Below are 18,078 nucleotides of genomic sequence, written 5' to 3'. Positions count from 1 at the left end.
TGAAGGTGCAGAGTGCCCTGACAAGGCCACTGCTGTGGGAATGGTATTTAATTTGGTTTTATGCACTGTAAAAGAAAAGGGAGACAAAAAAGGGGACTTGGCTGCCTGGATCTGCACATCCGTGTGCGCCCAGGAGGATGCAGGGACAGTGATCCGTGCATCATGGCAGATGAAGAGAGGTTTTGTTTTCTGGAAGGGTTTGCCTGTGATGGACAAGCAATAACTGAAGGAAGCTACTAGGGAGCACTTTCAGAGCCCAGATAATTGAATTCTCCATTCTCCATCCATATTCATGCAGCCTTGGGGGCTGATACTTTATTCCCCAAAGCTGATAATAGCAGACGTAAGGGAAGATTTACTGCTTCTTCCAATTGGAATGTAGGTGTCCTGGATCTCATGGATAACTCAGGGAAGGAAGACTAAATGTCACAGTCAGGCTGTGGCAGGTGAAAACTCACTTTTAAGTTAATCCTGACCTGAGGGCTGTGTGTTCAAAAATACCACAACCTCTGCCTTAAAGTCGGTCTTATGGAGTGTAACTAAATCTCGGGTGATGCGCTGAGCAGGATTTGCATTGCCTTGCTTAGCAAATGCCAGGCGAGTTAATTAAATTGTTGTGTGATAAGCTGAGGGGAAAAAATGCATCATGTGCAAAGCCTTTTGATGCTCATTTGCTCAGAAAGGCTGTGGAGGAAAAGACAAAGCTAAGTAGAGGAAACTGGGGAGGGTCTCCTGTAAAATTAACACAGAACAAAGAGTCTATGTGCTACCATGCAGCATGCAGTGCTGGGGAGAGGGACATCCCCAAACAGGGAGTGAGCTGGACTGTAAACAGCCCGGGAACAAAAGCAAACACCCCCAGAAATACCAAACAGAAAGACGCTGATCACTGCATGCAGAGGAGACAGAGCAGAAGGGGCATTTTTGCTCAGGGTATCCTTCAAGCCAAAAAAGATGCAGGAGACAGACCAGATGCACAACAGCCAGGGTATCATCATACCTTCCACATGCCTCATCGTTCTCCCTTGGTGAGAAACAATGATTACATCTGTGCAACAAAACCTTTTAAAATGGACAAAGCAGGATGGGTACGACCGCGAGGAGCAGCCAGGAGCTGCTCCAGGGCTACAGCAAGGGGTTATTGCTGGGGGGGCTTAAGCAAACCTCAGTGAGGCTTTGGCTAAAAGGCAGCGTCAGCAGGGATGCTCTTACTCAGGTGCTGAGGCAGCGGCTGCAGGAACCAGGGTGGACTGAAAAACTAGAGCAAAACCCTTGCACCTCTCATCTCAGCCAGGAGTTGTCTTCCTCTCACAAGCATGGCCAAAACTGGTCTGTAACTCCTCTGCGGTGCAACAGTTCTTGGTGTTGGCCACATGGTGCATCAAAAAGTGAAAAGTGTTTATTTCTCCTCATTGAATGTTCCAGAGAAAACAAAACTGCCCCTGACCTAACACAGCTGGGTTTGGAAAGCTTGCGAAGGATGGAGCCTGTCTCACATTAAAAAGCCTCTGCTATCACAGCCCTAGAGTTAAGTCTCTGGCACAGAGATGTAAAACCGCCACATCTCCCAAGGACAGAGTGGGAAATAAAGCACAGACTTCACTCATAGTGCTCCCAAGAGCATCGGCACAGCCTCCCCCTTCGGAGAGCAAAGGGACGAGCACTTTGGCAAGTCCTTGGGGTACCAAACCTGGACGTGGGGCTGATCAACCACCCCCAGCTTCTCCTCCTCAGGAAAACAAGAGCCATAAAGTGCTGGCCTGTGCTGGTGCTGACCCTGACTCAACCCCAGCCAACATCTGCCACCTTGTGAGGAGCTGCCCCTTGCACTTATCATGGCAGAAACCCAACTGCCGCTGATGTCGGTCACCAGCATCGCTGCATCTCTGCTCACGTTTTCTCCATGCATTATGCATGTGTTGACCTCTATGATTTACTGAAGGGACCAGGGAGGAGTTGGTGCACAACCTCCAGATAAACCATCATTAGACCGACCCGTCCTGCTCAGAAGAGGGTTGCTTCCCATAGACCATCCCGTGCAGCTGGAGAGACACAGACCTTCAGGGAAACCAAACGTTGGCCACATCTCCTCAGCTGCACAGAAGGGTTTAGAGAAACCAACCGGCACGACGAGGCTCAGGACTAATGATCTGCCCAAGGGGTTTGGCTACTTACGGTTTCTCCTCTCTGTCCGGGGTGACCAGGCAATCCATCCTTCCCAGGAGGACCCTACAGCAGAAAACCAGGGTGAGAAGGAACGTCACTAAGTGCTCAGTAGTCAAACTGTGTAAGGACTGAATCAAATCTGCTCACCTCCTTGCATTAGTTTCCATCTGTTTTATAGTGAAATGGAGGTACTAGAACCCTAAAAGATACATCCCTTTCCCACACATCTCCCAAAGCAAAGCTTTATCTTGGAGGTCCAGAGCAGGAGCGAGATGCTCATCACAGGGAAGGAAATCACTCTGAAAAGGGTTCTGACTTCCTCCCCAGTGTGTAATATTGCAGAGACAGAAGTGTTACTCTGTTGTGCTGTCCCCCAGAACACAGGGAAAATACAGAACAGAGCAGCCATGAAGGATCCCAGTGATATTGAGTCATTAGGAAATGAACATTTATAATCAGCTGCAATTTACTCGGCTATTTAAAATCTTGAAGCGTGGGGTTATTATCCTGATGTCTCAGTAATGCCTCTTATTGGGTATGGCATGAAGCTGAGCTGGCACAGCCGATCACAGCTGGATGGGAAAGACTTGATGTGTTTCTTTGCATGCTCTACAAAGAGAGGTACTTACAGGGGGGCCTTTTGGTCCAGGAAATCCAGTCGGTCCTTGAGGCCCTGGTGGTCCCTGGGAAGCAAAACAAGCCAGAAAACAAGGTGAAGGAACCTATAATGCTTTACTATGAAATATTAGCTCTGTGTGAACAGCATGTGAGCTCATAGATATGGGAAATCACCTACTTCTGCCACAAATAAATGCCCCAAAGTGTGAGATGCAGCCGCATGAGGCCATCCCTGGTAAAGAACGCATGGAGAGATGGGAAACACCAGGCATGTTTGACTGACTGGTCTGTCCAGCTGCAAAAAGCACTGCAAACCTGAAAAGGGCTTTCAACCACCTCATGCCTTTCCCTCCCAGTGCTATGGAAAACAGGTCTTCACCCACCCCAGCTCAAGTGAGAGCACCTGGACTATTTTCCACCTACTGCACTATAATGTGGAGAAAGCAGCATGAGGTTCCCAAGGACCATCTCCTCCAGCCCAGGGCTGCACAAAACCCACAGGTGACTTCTCCCTTTCCCAATGGAGCAATGCTTGCACAGGACACCCAAGGTCCTACTCAAGCCTTCCTTGCAGCTCCAAAGAGCTGCCCACTCCTCTTTGCTTAACAGAGCACTTGGTAGGATGCTCCTGGCAAACCCCCCTGAGCACTAAGTCCTGCTTTATCCCCACCAGCTTGACTTACCCTTTCTCCAGGAGGTCCAGGGGGGCCATCACCACCAGAGTTGCCCTTTTGTGAATAAACAAAACAACACCATTAAAAATACATAGCTCCCCGTTAAGCTGCTGTGCACAAAGACTTCAATGGCACTGAGCCCATGGTGACACCCCACCGACCCACCCCAGCCCCTCTCTAGCAATAATTCTGTCTCAGGAGCAGCATCCAGTGACAAATGACCCACTGCTCATTCCCCCCACGTTGCTTAATCAGAACACAGGGAAGATAACATAGAATCATAGAATAGTTAGGGTTGGAAAGGATCTTAAGATCATCCAGTTCCAACCCCCCTGCCATGGGCAGGGACACCTCACACTAACCCATGGCACCCAAGGCTTCGTTCAACCTGGCCTTGAACACTGCCGGGGATGGAGCATTCACAACCTCCCTGGGCAACCCATTCCAGTGCCTCACCACCCTCTCAGTAAAGAATTTCTTCCTTATATCCAATCTAAACTTCCCCTGTTTCAGTTTGAACCCGTTACCCCTTGTCCTGTCACTACAGTCTCTAATGAAGAGTCCCTCCCCAGCATCCTTGTAGGCCCCCTTCAGATACTGGAAGGCTGCTATGAGGTCTCCACGCAGCTTCTCTTCTCCAGGCTGAACAGCCCCAACTTTCTCAGCCTATCTTCATAGGGGAGGTGCTCCAACATCAGTGAGCTCAGGACATTCCCACCACCTCCCGGCTCCCCTCCCAGAGGTAAATGCTGCAAAGACGAGGGATTTATCAAGAATTCATGCCGACACAAAGCCCAGGCGTTTATTTCTAAAGCCAGCAGCGTGGTGGTGACAGATCCTCAACACAAAGCTCTGCTTCCATACACCCAGTGACTGATGGTCAGGTAAGTGGTGCCTGGAGCGGGGTCTGCAGCTGAGCGCGCCTCCAGACTGGCAGGAAAATACCTGTTCTGCCCCTTCGCCCATGGCACAGCCTAAAGCCTCTGTGGTGGTTCAAGCGCTACTTAAACACCAACACCAGGGCTGAGGGGAAGTGTCAGCAGGTTGTAGGGCTGGCAGGTCCCTATAGCACGAGGCTTCTCTCCCTTCCTTCTGGTTGCAATGGCCCTTCACTGGTGCATGTGCTTGATGTCTTGCTGAAACGCGGCCAATGCGTTTCTGGGACCTGCATGTGCTTTATGGTTAGGTTACAAGCCATTTGGCTGGGTGATGAAGCTCAGGAGGGCTTGGCTTTCAAAGTACAATGGAGAAAGGAGAGATGGGAAATAGAGAGCAATGAGCTCAACAGTCCCTTATACCAACACTTTTTAAGACACAATTCCAGCAGGCTTCTCCAAAACCTTACCTTTGGGCCAGGTTTCCCAGTGCTTCCCCTAGGGCCTCTTTCCCCACGTGGACCCTTGAAAAGACACAAAAGACAACATCTGAGCCTTGGTACTCACAGCACTACACCGTGATCACCCAAGCATCAGTGAGTCATCCCACCAGCAGCAAGGAGCCTTCATCACTGCCTCTGGAGGTCTTCTGAAGACTTTCACTGGTGAGACCCAGCCCCAGATCTCTGCACCCCCTGTGCTTAGCTTTAACTGCTGTAGGTCAGATCCTACCCAGCAAGGACACAAATCAGATCCCCCTTTCCCCTGGCCTTAACAAGCTTTCAAATCACACAGGAATGAAGAAATGGGTTGTTACCGTTGGACCGCGTTGCCCCCTTGGACCTGGTTTGCCAGGTGTCCCCTGTAATGAAAAAGAACTGGAGTTAGTAACCAGTATTGCAGGCTGAGCTCACTGCAGATAAACCCACAGGAAAAGCATCCTGAGTCCTTTAAAACACCCCAAAGACGTTCAAAGATGACCATGTAGTCTTCTAAAAAGCCAGCAAAAAAGCTCTTCAGCTCTGCCACCCCAAAACCTATCATCCCTTTTCCCACTGAGCTCTGCTCACCCTGCTCCTGCCATGGGGAAGGGCTGGTCCTCACCCTGGCCGGAAGCAGGGCAGGATGCACACATGGATGCACACACGGATGTGCACACGTGCTGCTAGATCTGTGCTGTTCAGTGTTTAAGGAACGACAGGAGCTGAGCAGGATTCCTGCTCTGAGCAGTTATTTTATGCCACAGCAGCCAATTACGGTGCCCCACATATTTACAGACATTTCTTCATCTCTGTGAACTTTGTGCTAAACAAGTAATTGAAGACATTGTTTTGCAGCAGCGACAGAGCATCAGGCTCATGAGACGTGACAGACACGCTCAGCGTCCTGTAATGGGGGAATCTGATTGAGTCTGAGAGAAGAAAGACAGAGATGGCTGTGTCCTCACTCTGGCAGCACGTTAAGCTCCATTACCCTGAGCCTGAAAGAAAATTAATGGCCTAGAGCCTGCTCCCTGAAAACACTATTTTGGCTCATGTCAAGTTACCTAGAAAATCCCAACAGGTTTAACTTCCTTCCTTTGGACCTGCAGTCCATGACTGCTGTCACCTGTTAAAGGAGGTAAAACCTTGCTTTCTGTGCAAGGAACACAGGCTGCTTAAAATACCACTCACCACTTTCTGCCCTGAATCCATCATCTTGTAATCTCACCTGCTCCTATTTGTGCTCATTAACCAGGCGAACATGAAACGGGAGCTGGGAAACTTTACAATCAACTTTCTTCAAGCTACTAAAATTAGTCCTGCTGAATCCTCCTTGCTCTGCGGCTCCACTTGATAAACCCTGCTGGCATCCCTTCTCTAATGAATTACAGCAATCAGTTTCAACTCCTCCAGTTGGACTTCCTTTCGCTCCAGAGGCTAAGCTCAGAGCAGGTGGAGAGGCGCGTGTGCCGCGTCCCCGCAGGTACCACAAACCCTCCTCTCCTCCTTCCTCAATTCTATTTTTAAGCAAAACCTTCCCCTGCTTATTGCTGTCATTAATCACGAACACAGCACCGGGTGCTGCTCTGAAGAATTTATACAGCACTGTAAATGTACACAGACCTATATTTTTCAAGCCGGGATACCGAGGGAAAGCATCTAAATTCACATTATTTCCCAGGCACCCAAATAAATGGTTGTATTTCGGTCCCTCCACACCCCCCAGGCTCTGTCAGACGGGGCGAGCAGCAGATCTATTACCTCATCCTAATGGCAGGGGCCTATTAGCTCTAAAAATAAGACCACTTATTCACGTCTAACTATTGATTTTATGATCAGGGTTTGCAAACATCCGAGCAGCTCCCCCGAGCCTGGCTGCGGGCACCGAGCAGCCACGCTCCTCATACCCAACAGGTCACACTTCTCTAACCCACCAAGCAGCTTTCCCCCCCTCCTTTTTAACGTCACCAGCCCTTTTGTGCAGCTGAATAGCCCGGAAGCTGAGGTCTCAGGACCAGGGAGCTTTAGTGCTGTGGGTCCTGCCAGCACCAGAATTCAGGTGCCTGCTCCGTGTGGGCAGGATCTGCTGGTTGGGTTCTTCTACCTTTGGTTTTCATCTTTCTTTTTATTACTTAAGGCCTTGGGAAGACTGCTTTTGTTGCTGAAACAATGAGCTGGAAAGCTTATTTCCATTCCTACAGGATGATTGTAAGGGAAACGTGGGATTCAGATTATTTTGGGCATAACTGTGTTGAATAGCACAATAGTAATACTGGTAAAAAGATGAACAAATGGGGTTTGCTTATTTCAGCTGCAAATTGAGTTACTCCACAGTCACTGGAGAAGCAAATCTTAGAATCTCTTTCTTGACTGCATGTGGACATGCTTAAAACCATCAGCAAATGTTTAGTGGGCTCAGGAGAAACAGAGGGAGATTTCTGCGAGGCAGAGACCATTCTTTGCTTTATCAAGCCTAAATCAATGAGGCTTGAATTAAGTTGATGGTCTCCATTTGGTCTGGCGCTGTGGGACCCCAGCTCAGTCTATTGTTCTGTATATAATTGCTTTTCACTTCTTTCATATTGGATACTTAGGAGAAAGGAAAATAAAAGGAGGATAGCGAGTCGGTTCCTGAGCATCACTATTTCTGCTATTTGTAGAAGATCTTCAAGCTGTCCCTTTCCTAACCAAGACATTTGTCTGTGAAAATCTTCTCTCTCTCCCCTCTTCCACATACAAATACACTGCTAAACCAAGCAAAAGCTGCTGGATCAGGTGTGAAACAGCAGAAATGGCCCAATTACACACTGGAGAGAAAAAATAATTCAAATTACCATAAACCAAACCAACATGTGGTGCCAGATTGTGCTCCCCCTTAGGGGCCGGGGTGCCTGTCCCTGTCCCTGCTCCCCACACACAAACCCCCTCATTGCTCTCCATATTCCCATCTCCTTCCTTTCCACCAGAGATTTGGGGCTGCTTGGTGCCAGCCCCACAGTGCTCCGGAGCCCAGCTAGGGACAGGGTCCCCCAGGCACCTCTCGGCTCCTGAGGTGGGACAAGAGGAGCTTCTGACCTTGAAATACACAGAAACCTTTCCAATTCCTAGACTGAAGAAGTGTGAGGCCTGCAGGTGTGCAGCCAAGTGTCCTCAGTGCCTCCTCCTAAGAGCACAAAGCTCATTTAGAATAAGAGTAAGCAAACTGCTGACGTTTTGTCTTTTCTTATCATCACTTGGTCCTGACACTGGTCCCCTTCCCAGCACACTCCTGCTCCACCCTCAGTCCCTCATCCTGCTGAACACTGCCAAAATGCAACCAGCCCAACCCTTGGGGTTTTCTCCAATCTCATAACCCACCAGCAGTCTGGTACCTGCTCCGCTCCCTGACAGGTTTCCCACCCCAGTAACTTGCCTCTGCATCCCACCAGAATCAAAGTAGCAGCTGCATCAAGAGGGATGCTGCTGCTCGGGGCTGCAGAACAGCACATCTCCACCCCGCTGCGGTGCTGAGGCCGTTTTACACCACCTGAAAATCCAGCCCAAGGATTTTATTGCTGTACAGTTGATAAAGCCGGTGGTAATTACAGAGCTACAGTGAATTCAAGGCTGTTGTGGCAGCTGCTTTATTCACAGCTCCCTCCCCCCAGCCAGAGCTGAGGGAGGGATGGGGATGCTGCATTTTAGTTCAGAATGAAATGAAATTACTCAGGGGGGAAGAAAAAGGGGGGGTGGATATAAACCAAATTTCAGTGGCATGTTATTAATGCAGTGCAAAGTGATTTACACTTTCTGGGCTCCTATCAAACATGTCTGTTAGAAGTCATTTGTATTTAAATGAGAGTACAAAGGAAACTAATTCCACTCTCTCTTCTCACCCCCCCTTTTGTGAGCAGAGCTGGTGCAGAAGATGACTTCATGTTTGCACTCTGAATCCCCTAATTCTTGTCAATTCTTCTGTCTTCCACAAAGGAAAACCACCACCAGTGCATTTAGACAATCCCTACTAGGAAGCAAAGTCTGTGGAGTGGGAGTGAGAGGTGGAGACAAGTCTGAAGGATGGAGCCCCCACATTTTAAGGGTGTCTGTGAATTTAGAAGAGCTCTCATTAAAAGGAGAAACTTGTGAGACTGTTTCCAGTTATGCATTTTGAATCTCAAGTTGGGCTAAAGATGGTTCCTGCTGCTGCTGAACAGATTCACCCATCTCCAATAATCACTGTTAATTAAAATGCTCTTTGTGCCCCGAGCAAAGTCTGACGGTGCTGGAAGGATCCAGGTTTGGAGTCTCTTAAAATGCCTTGAGGGAAAATTTACGGTGTTTAATTGGGAAGCTGCTGTCTGCAGCACTGACTGTGTGTTACCAGCATCCTCCTCTCTCACAGCCAGCACTGGGAGTCTCCTGCTGGTCCTGGAATGACCCTCTTTGGGCATCCCCTTTGTGTAAGAGCAACCAGGGCACCAGCCCAGCAGGCACCCACAGCGCAGCATTCCCTGCATCCTGCCCGAGGATCTTTCTTTGGAGAGGGAAGAAAATCAGCCAAGCAGCTCGACAAAGCGGCCCTTACCCGTGTGCCCTTCTCTCCGTTGGCTCCTGGAAATCCTGGGAAGCCGATGGAGCCCTTGGGAAAAGAGCAAAGAGAGAGTGAGTGGTTCAGGACACTGCCAGGGGCAGCTCTGCCCATGCACACCAGGCACCTGCTGGCCTGGAATAACCCTCAGTGAGCGCCCGCTGCCATCCACAGCTCCCAGTGCTTCTTGTATTAAACCCTCCTTTAGTAAAAACAAACCCAAAGACAGACCCGAGATGACCTCAGAAACTGCATCTCATCCAAAAATAACAGCAACAGAGGCCATGCCTCACTCCGAGTCCCTGCGAAGGCTCAAGTCCTGGTTGTGCCGGGTGCCTGGGGAACAGGCAGCTCTTGTCTGGGAGCTCCTAAGTCACTACATTTCACATAGAAATTTAACTCCTGGCTTGTTCCTTTGTGACGTGAGCGCCTGGAGAGCTGCAGCCGCTGCTCTTGAAACAGGAATTAGGAAAGAAATGGAAAAACACCCATCCCAGAGAGAAAACGCAAATTCAAACATAACCCATCACCACCACAGCCAGCAAACAACCTCTTGCAGGTAATGAGGTCTCCAGTGCTGAACAAGCCTGCTTGGGCTGGGTGTTTTTCTCAAGCAATGCACATGAATAATAAAGTATGATTCCTAAAATAAAGAAGTTGACAAAACCATGAGCTCCCAAAGCCTCCAGGGCGTCTAAAACCGGGGCTGCAGCCTCGGGCTCTGCAGTGGGATTCGCAGGTCTCATTTAAAGAGCACACTTGAAGCTGGCCCAGCTGAGGGTGGGTGTGCAGTAAAGGTGGGTGCAGATCTGCGAGTGGCAGGCTCATTTTCATTTCAGGGAGACCCTGATTCATTAGCTGTTCTCCTTGATTAATTACTTAACACTAGCGCAGACCTTTGAAGATGCTAAACAGAATGCAAGGAGAAGGATTGTTACACATACTACTAGCATGACAGCTCATATGGAGCCTGTTTATATCCCTCCCCAACACTGTCCTGCACCCCCTCACATGCTGCAGCTCTGTCCCATCACATCTCTTCCCACTGCTTTCCACAAGACTGAAGTGATGCAGAAGCAATCACTGACTTCATAGAATCCCAGACTGGTTTGGGTTAGAAGGGACATAAAACTCGCCCAGTTCTAACCTAAATCTCCCCTGTTGAAGTTTGAGCCCATTCCCCATTGTCCTGCCCTTGCCTGTCCTTGTCAAAAACCCCTCTCCATCTTCCTTGCCAGCCCCTGCAGGTATTTCCAGCGGCAGAGGGCTGGGGGCTGGTTTTACCCCTCTGTCAATCTGCCCTGCCCGGGTGGGAAGGAGGGACCACTTGTGGTGGTGACGCTGCTGCTCCACCTTGTCCATTACCGGGGCTGAGCCCTCAGCGTGGCTCCATCCACTACCACAGCTCGGCCGGGGTCTGCTGTGCTCCCGGCACCCCCTGGGCCCCCCCCAGACCGAACCCACCGAGTTACCTTTGGGCCCTGCCTGCCCGGGTAGCCGGGCAGTCCTGGCACGCCGAGCTTTCCCTGGAACACAGGTAGAAGTGTGTTAGCATGAGCAAGGGAGACCTTGTGAGGAGCTTCAGAGCTGCACCAGCAGAAAGGGGAGATGCCAAGTGCAGAGCAGTCAAGAGCAGAACACATGATATGGGTGAAATAAAGCTGTTGGGGCACCACAATCACCCTCTGCCCTCCCTGGGGTAAATCAAGTGGGTCTGATGCAGAGGGATCACCACAGATGTGTCGGGGACCTACTGGTTCATTTTTGCTTTCATTTTCAATGGGATGCACACAGAGATCAGGCTGGAGTCCATGATATTCCAATTTTTCAGTCTTTCTCCTCTGGTCTTGTTTTCAAGACATTGTACCCAAGCAGATAACACCAAAGGGACCAATATCTCAACACGCTCAAGTCACGCTGCTGCAGTAAAACCATCAGCCCTTGGTCTCCTCTGGTCTCTGTGTGGAACAATTCTTACCCCCTTCACACAAAGCTCCTGCAGCTCCTCTTCATCGCTCTGCCCTAAAATCCCCCCTCCCCATGCTGGGCCCTGCCCCACCACCCACCCAAGACACTCAAAGCAAAGCAGGGTTTACAGTGAAATGTCCCAGGGTGATTCCCGTGGTTGAGACTCACCTTCTCTCCAGCAGGACCAAGAGGACCAGGATCGCCATTGGGGCCAGAGCGACCTTTGGGACCTTCAGGACCATCCTCACCCCGGGGGCCAGGAGGCCCGATTTCCCCCTGTTAATGACAAGACAGGCATTGATGGGGCAGGCAGGTCCCAGACCCCACCGTCGCTGACAGCAGTACCCTTGTGGCTGCAATCCATCACAGACTTACCCGGTCTCCTTTGATGCCCATATCCCCTTTGAAGCCAGGGAAGCCATCTTCACCCTAGATAGTGGAGAAGGGAAAACACAGACAAGGTGTATAGATGAAAAGAAAGCAAAAAAAGCTTCTCTAGCCTCACTGTATGGCCCCTACCCAGGGAGGACGAGATTGGGTCCCTGCACTGCCCATCACATTGGCTTCTGTGAGCCTTTGGTGTGCACAAATGAACATGAAACCCAGCCAGGGTGGGACAGTGAGGTCCCAGAGGGGTCAGAGCAGGTATTCCCTACATCCCATCCTGGCTGCAAGTCAGGAGCATGGATTTGGCCCAATGTGACTGACACCACCAGCACTGAGAACCAAGTATTTCTGAAGCACAACTGGTTTTGTTTTCCTGGAGGATGTTTTACACCACGCTTTGAGGCAACCTCCAGGACAGTGGCAGTATTTCTTTCAGGCAAGAAGATTCAATTGCAGAGCTCAAATCAATAATGTATTTCATCCCACAGCAAACCTCTGGCAGGCAATGAAGACACAGGTTTCCAGAAAGACTTTTGAAGTTTGGAAGGTCCCTGCCAGGATTCCCTAAGCTAAAACTGTGCTGACGAATTGCTGCGGGCAGGAATGAGGGAACATGGATCTGTTTATGGGACCAAGGAAGGTTTTTCTCCACCACCTGGCTTTTCCTCTGGGAGAAACAACTGCATCCTTGGACACACAGAGATAGACTGGGCTGATTTGCTTATTGGCTTGGGGTTTACAAGATCAGCACATCCCCTGCACCATCCCCTGCACCATTACCCTGCTGTAACACACCTCAAACCCTTCAGCTCCATTCCATCACTCCAGCTCCATGACAGTTGTGTCATGAGGAAATCATCCCGACACTGCGCCTGAGCTATAAGTGACGGCTGGACCCAGCAAACAGCTCAGATCCTGAGCATGCCATGGAGGCTCAAGCACTCCCTGGTCCAAGCCAAGATGTGACAGAACATCACGGCAGGTCCCAGCACGCACCCGCTCCAAAATCAAAGAGGAGACCAGTCCTTTGGGTGCTCAGCCCCTGCTTCCTGAGAGAAACCTCTTGTGCAGGATAAAAGGTCACGGGGAGCATCCTGAGGGACCAGTCTGCAGAACTGCTCAGAGGCCACAGGAAATCCCTGCAAACATGCAGTGCTAACTCACCTTTTCACCTTTGGTGCCTTTCAATCCACGAACACCATCTGCTCCCTTGCAGGAGATAAAACAAGATGTTACACATGCATAGGTAAGCTTAAGAGTGAAGAGTCATTCATCACAGTGATTTGTGCTTCCTGTGCTGTTGACAATGGTATCTCTGCAAACTGTGATGTTCCTAACACATTGCTAATCAAATATCAGCTGCTGATGTCTGGCCGGTAACCAGTGAGTACCTTATAGACACAAACTTGACTTGGTAGGTGGGGTTGGTGGTTTCTGCCCATTCCCTGCCCAGAAGTTACATTTCCAGGGCTAAAACTCACTATGAAAAGCTTTTCCAACAGCCCATCCCCACAGACGCCTTGCCAACATGCTGAGATCACTCAAGCATACACATTAAAACCCATGCTCGAGCTGTGCACAGGCACCTGGGAAGTGAATCCACTCTGAGGACATTGCCAGAGATCTCCATGCTGTGCTGCAGCACCGTGTCCAACACCCCCAAGGGTTAAGCCTCGCTCTTTTCTTACCGTGGTTCTCATGTCTGTGTGTGCACTGTCTTTTATAAAGCACATTTAAGGACCAAAACATGGAAAAAAGCAAAGGTAACACAACCACTGTGGGCATTTATGACATGGTGCCCTCCAAAGCTTCACCACGGCAATGAGCCATGGTGTTCAGCACAGAGGTGCCGAGTGTGGGCAGGATCTGCCCCTGCTATTGCCACCAGCCCAACCTGCAGGATCCCCAAGCTTCCCATCCATCCTGCCTCTTGGGAGCAAGCATCATCCTTCAGTACCTACCCCAGCTGCACTGGGCAATGCATCTCTGACAGTGAATAGAAGCAGCTTTGGTTGTTTTTCCTTTGAGTACCAGTATTTTGCTTGGGGTAGTTTAAATTTATTCTTCCCTTCAGCATGTCAAGAAAAAGTATAATTAAAAGCACATCAACGTTTGTGCAGCAGGACAGGGGCTGGTGGGAGCTCCAAGTTATTTACAGCTGCAAACCCAATGAGACATGTATTTCTCCCGAGCTGGAGGCTTGTGCAGTTAATAGAACACTGCTTGTAGGAAGCAAAACCTTGTCTGTACTCACTATGGGTTTGGTGCACGACTTCCTGTAGATCACTCTAATGTGGAACAGTTCCACTTTAATGGTAAACACAACAGCAAACCATTCCCTAATGGACCACTATGTCTCAATCTGCAACCTTGCAAAACAGGAGATGGAAGCTTGTGTTGGCTAAATACATCCCTTTAAATTTTGAAGGCAGAACAGCAAATGGGTCTCTGCTATTGAAAAAATATACAAGAGGGTTTAAGAGGGCTTCGCTTCACCCACAGTCCGTCCCCAAGCTGTGCTTGTATCTGCTAGCACAGATTCCTGCAGATTCATTGGACCTCTGGGATGCAGGATGCATCTGCACCTGAACTAACACATCTTAATGGGCATAACAGCCACTGCTGAATGCGGAAAAAACATCCACAGCCTTATCATCAGCATGTGAGTGCTGCAGGCAGCAGGAACAAGGAAAGAGTTGGAATTCAATCCAGTGAAAAGAGCACATTGCTGAGATGCTTCAGCTTCACCTAACAGGGTCTTGGTCAGGAACATGAAAAGCTTGCTTTGTTTTAGTAATGGGCTGGTTTATTAACAAGCCTTGTTAAAATCTTCACATTCTGGCTGAGATTTACTTTGGTTGTAAACTGGAAATGACCAGAATGGGCCTGAGCCATGCTCAAGAATAATGAAAGAGAAATCCCTGCAAAGCACTGAGTGATGCTAGGAGGGGTTATTGAAAAGCGGGGGACTTGTAATCCTCATGGCCTGAGAGAAGATGATGGACCCTGAGGTGGTCCTAATTGCTCTGGTAGGGCATCTGCATCCCCCATCAGTGTCCATCTCCAGCACAAGCTGGAGAACTCCAGTTGAACAAGCAATGCCATGGACACTGTTTCTGTGTCCTCCTCACCTTGACTCCACGTGGTCCTGGGTAACCGATGGGGCCCTGGGGACCTGGTGGACCCTGGGGTGGAAAAAAGGCAAACAAGAAAAACACGTCAGAAATCAACAGGAAGGCGCAGCAATAAGGAAAGTGTGTGGAAAGCACATATCCTGGCCATGTGGCTGCTTTGGACTGGATGGAAATGGTAGCAGCCATCTGAAAATAGCTCAAAATAGCCAAGAGCTTTACAGGAACATCACCTGGAGCAAGTGCACAGGACTGAGCCAACGGCAAAGATCCAAACCATAGGAAAAGGGGATGAAAAGAGTCAGGGTAGCAACAACTCTGATAACAATGATTTGTGGTTTGGTTTAAAGAAAATAGTTCTCAGAGAGAAAGAGCATGTTCTGCTGTCTCCCCTCTTCCAAACCATCCTGGTTTTGCAGTAACAGAGAGCTTGCAATGACAATGATCACAGAGAGGGGTTATTGCCTGAGGCACAAGCCTCGGGGTGATGTCCTTTGGCCTGAGCTACGTGGGACAGGAGATGCTCACAACGCTCCTTTCTGGCACTGCAAATCCCCAAGGACACCAGGAGCTGTGCTAGGCCACGGTGCCCGATACATGCCCTGCAACAGCTCCTGCTCACCCTCACTGCCACGCACCTGCAAATGAATCATGTTCTTTGGTGAACCTGGCTGGCTTTTAATTTGCTCAGTTCCTAACTAAACATAAACCCCTCTACATCCCCCAGCCTGACATGGACCAGCTTTTCCAGCCTGAGAGCCAGGCAGAGCTCATGGGTCCAACAGCATCCCAGACCTTATGGGAATGCCGGCTGGAAGAGACCCGCAGCACCAGCACCACTCCGAAATCACCTCACTGGTGTTTGCTAAACCTCCCCCAGCACAGGGAGCACCAGCACAACCACTCACTGGCTTCTTGTACCCTGCAGAGGCTGATGCTTGAATTCCCAGCCCTGGCTGATGCCAGACAAGCGGCTGCAGCCGTGGGTCGTGTTCCCTGCAGCACCCAAGCACGGCTGGGGCTGGCATCCATCAAACCCGACTGCTCCCATCAAAGCCAGATGCAATGTTTTCCAACCAAATGGGACACAGCGGGAATGCAGGGAGTAAATCTCCCGGACAGACGGCCGCGGTATAATTCATGTATAATTCAAGGCCTCCAGCCTCTGGCAATATTCTCAAATATATTGTTAAAGAGGGGGTTTGAGGGGGAGGGGAAGGAAAAGGGAGGCCAGGAAACACAACGAGAGTTATTTTCCTCATTCCCTGTGCCACGAAGGGTATTTATTTGTGTCTGGTTAAGGGAAGGTTTCCCTTCACAGTTTCAGTTTTTATGTCTGCTGGGTTATGGAGTGCTGCCGGCCGGGAAAGCCGGGAGGAGCAGAGGAAAGCCCAGCCCAAGCACCAGCAGAGACCCTCGAGAGATTAAATCTGGGCTCAGCTCCCAGATCTCAACCAGGTTTGTTTCTTGTCACTGCCACTGACCCACATCCCCCGGCTGCCCGGCCGTCCCCAGAGCCCCATGGACATCTGTCCCCCTCCAGCTACAGCAACCTTCCCCTTAGCAGTGATGAGGGCCATGGTGACACCTACCTGACTCCCCTTCTCTCCAGGAGGACCTTCCTTGCCAGGGTGACCCTATTCATAAAAGAGACCAAAAGGAAAACGGGTTTAGTGCACATCTGATGCTCCAAAGCCAACAGCTCGCTCAGGCAGCTATGATTTATTTGTAAGAGAAGAGCTGCTCTCCAGGAAGCTCTCCCTGATGCTAGCAGCCCCTGAAGCCAACTTGTAAGAGTGACCTTTCCCCAGCAGGAGAGCAGCATTTGGGCCCTTGCTGGTGTTCTACCAGGTTATTTATACTTTTACTCTTCCCCACCTTCAGCTGAGAAGCACAAAGCACGTTGCAGTGCTCCTCACCCATTAGAGCAGCTCAGTGAGTTCAGCAGCACAGCAAAAGGAACAAAGGGTAAAATTAACTCCATGTGTGGGCAAACCTGGGAAGGGCGCAGGACCCAAGGCTGGTCAGAGCCCCCCATTCATTTCCCAATCCCTAGAGTCCATTGCAGGATCTCATGACAAAGGCTCAGCTAACCTGCATCCCCTGCAACCATGGCTGGCTGGTGGCCAGCATTCCTCTTGGGATTTGATGCTGAATAACTCAACATCCAAGGGTTTCCAACACATTCTCATTCATCACCTTTAGAACCCTTTGGCTGGGGTCGTAGTCAGTAGCAAACAGTGTGAATTGACTCAGATAGAGCTTGGAGGATTAGAGAGAAATGGGGGGAAATCCATGAAAGTAATTTTTAGTGTTGATTTCCCGACCGCTGGAACCCAAAGGAGCCAGGGTGGAAGATGACTCTCTGGTTGGTAGTGCCTATACAAAAGCAATAACCCCCCCCAAGGGCACTCACTGCACACCCAAGGACCAGTTGTTTTATAAAGATGATGAAAACATTGCTCTAAAGCCCCTAAGACCTTCTGCACTCAATGGTTTCTTTACTTACAAACTCTCCTCTAAATGCATCAATTACTTGCTACCAATATAACAAGGAAAATCCTAAGAGTATTTTCCACCATTGCTCTTCAGAACAGGCATGTCAAACAAGCCAGACTGCATGAAACAAGCTGGTTTAAACACAAACAACAGTTGTCACTTTTACAACAACAAAACATGCAACCTGAACTTGTCCTGTGAGTTTAAGGTCACCGAGAGCATCAGTGCACAAAGAGGGTCATTTACCCGTGCCTGCCTTCAGCTCCTGGTAGCTGCACCCCCAAGAGGCAAACTGGAAGTGCAGCAAGATTTCTAAAGCTTTGGTCCGCTCTGCACTAAATCATCACCAGTTTCAAAGTGCCCATCTCGGTTACTGTTGCCAAGACCAAAAACTGATGGGCAACTCAGCTGGCTTTTGGAGTGAGAAAGGCCCTCAGGGATTTTCAGGTCCAAGCCCAGTTTCTATCAAGAGAACAGGGGCAGGTTTTTGTCCCTGGAAAGAGCAACCCGTATGCTTACAAACTACAACCTACCTGCACACTATCTGGCTACCTGTGGCAAAGACCCCATGTCCACACACCCCCACACATGCTCAGCTTGCAGGTCTTATCCAGCCTTCAGTATGCATGAAAACAGAATGGGCATCTTCTCCAGCTGAACTTCCTGGAGGCTGCCGCAGGAATTTCACATCAAAAGCTACAGCTTTAGAGA

The 18,078-nt window shown here is 49.8% G+C and overlaps 1 protein-coding gene across 2 annotated transcripts in view; it reads right to left on the bottom strand.

The window, feature by feature from the left end:
* Positions 1-18,078, bottom strand: part of COL5A1 (collagen type V alpha 1 chain) — a gene marked incomplete at its 5' end in the record, with an annotated part of 131,377 nt that overhangs the window by 24,804 nt on the left and 88,495 nt on the right. For both annotated transcript variants that reach the window (XM_080630674.1, XM_080630675.1), the window contains 12 exons: positions 2,176-2,229; positions 2,796-2,849; positions 3,468-3,512; positions 4,804-4,857; positions 5,151-5,195; positions 9,380-9,433; positions 10,855-10,908; positions 11,519-11,626; positions 11,726-11,779; positions 12,902-12,946; positions 14,869-14,922; positions 16,461-16,505. In XM_080630674.1, the coding sequence (XP_080486800.1) occupies positions 2,176-2,229; positions 2,796-2,849; positions 3,468-3,512; positions 4,804-4,857; positions 5,151-5,195; positions 9,380-9,433; positions 10,855-10,908; positions 11,519-11,626; positions 11,726-11,779; positions 12,902-12,946; positions 14,869-14,922; positions 16,461-16,505 (666 nt within the window). The remainder of the gene's footprint in view (positions 1-2,175; positions 2,230-2,795; positions 2,850-3,467; positions 3,513-4,803; positions 4,858-5,150; positions 5,196-9,379; positions 9,434-10,854; positions 10,909-11,518; positions 11,627-11,725; positions 11,780-12,901; positions 12,947-14,868; positions 14,923-16,460; positions 16,506-18,078) is intronic.

The sequence above is a fragment of the Psittacula echo genome (assembly GCF_963264785.1).
Source record: "Psittacula echo genome assembly, chromosome: 16".
NCBI classification, from domain to species: Eukaryota; Metazoa; Chordata; class Aves; order Psittaciformes; family Psittacidae; genus Psittacula; species Psittacula echo.
The sequence above is the reverse complement of the archived record's forward strand: the minus strand, read 5'-3'. Positions and strand labels throughout refer to the sequence as shown.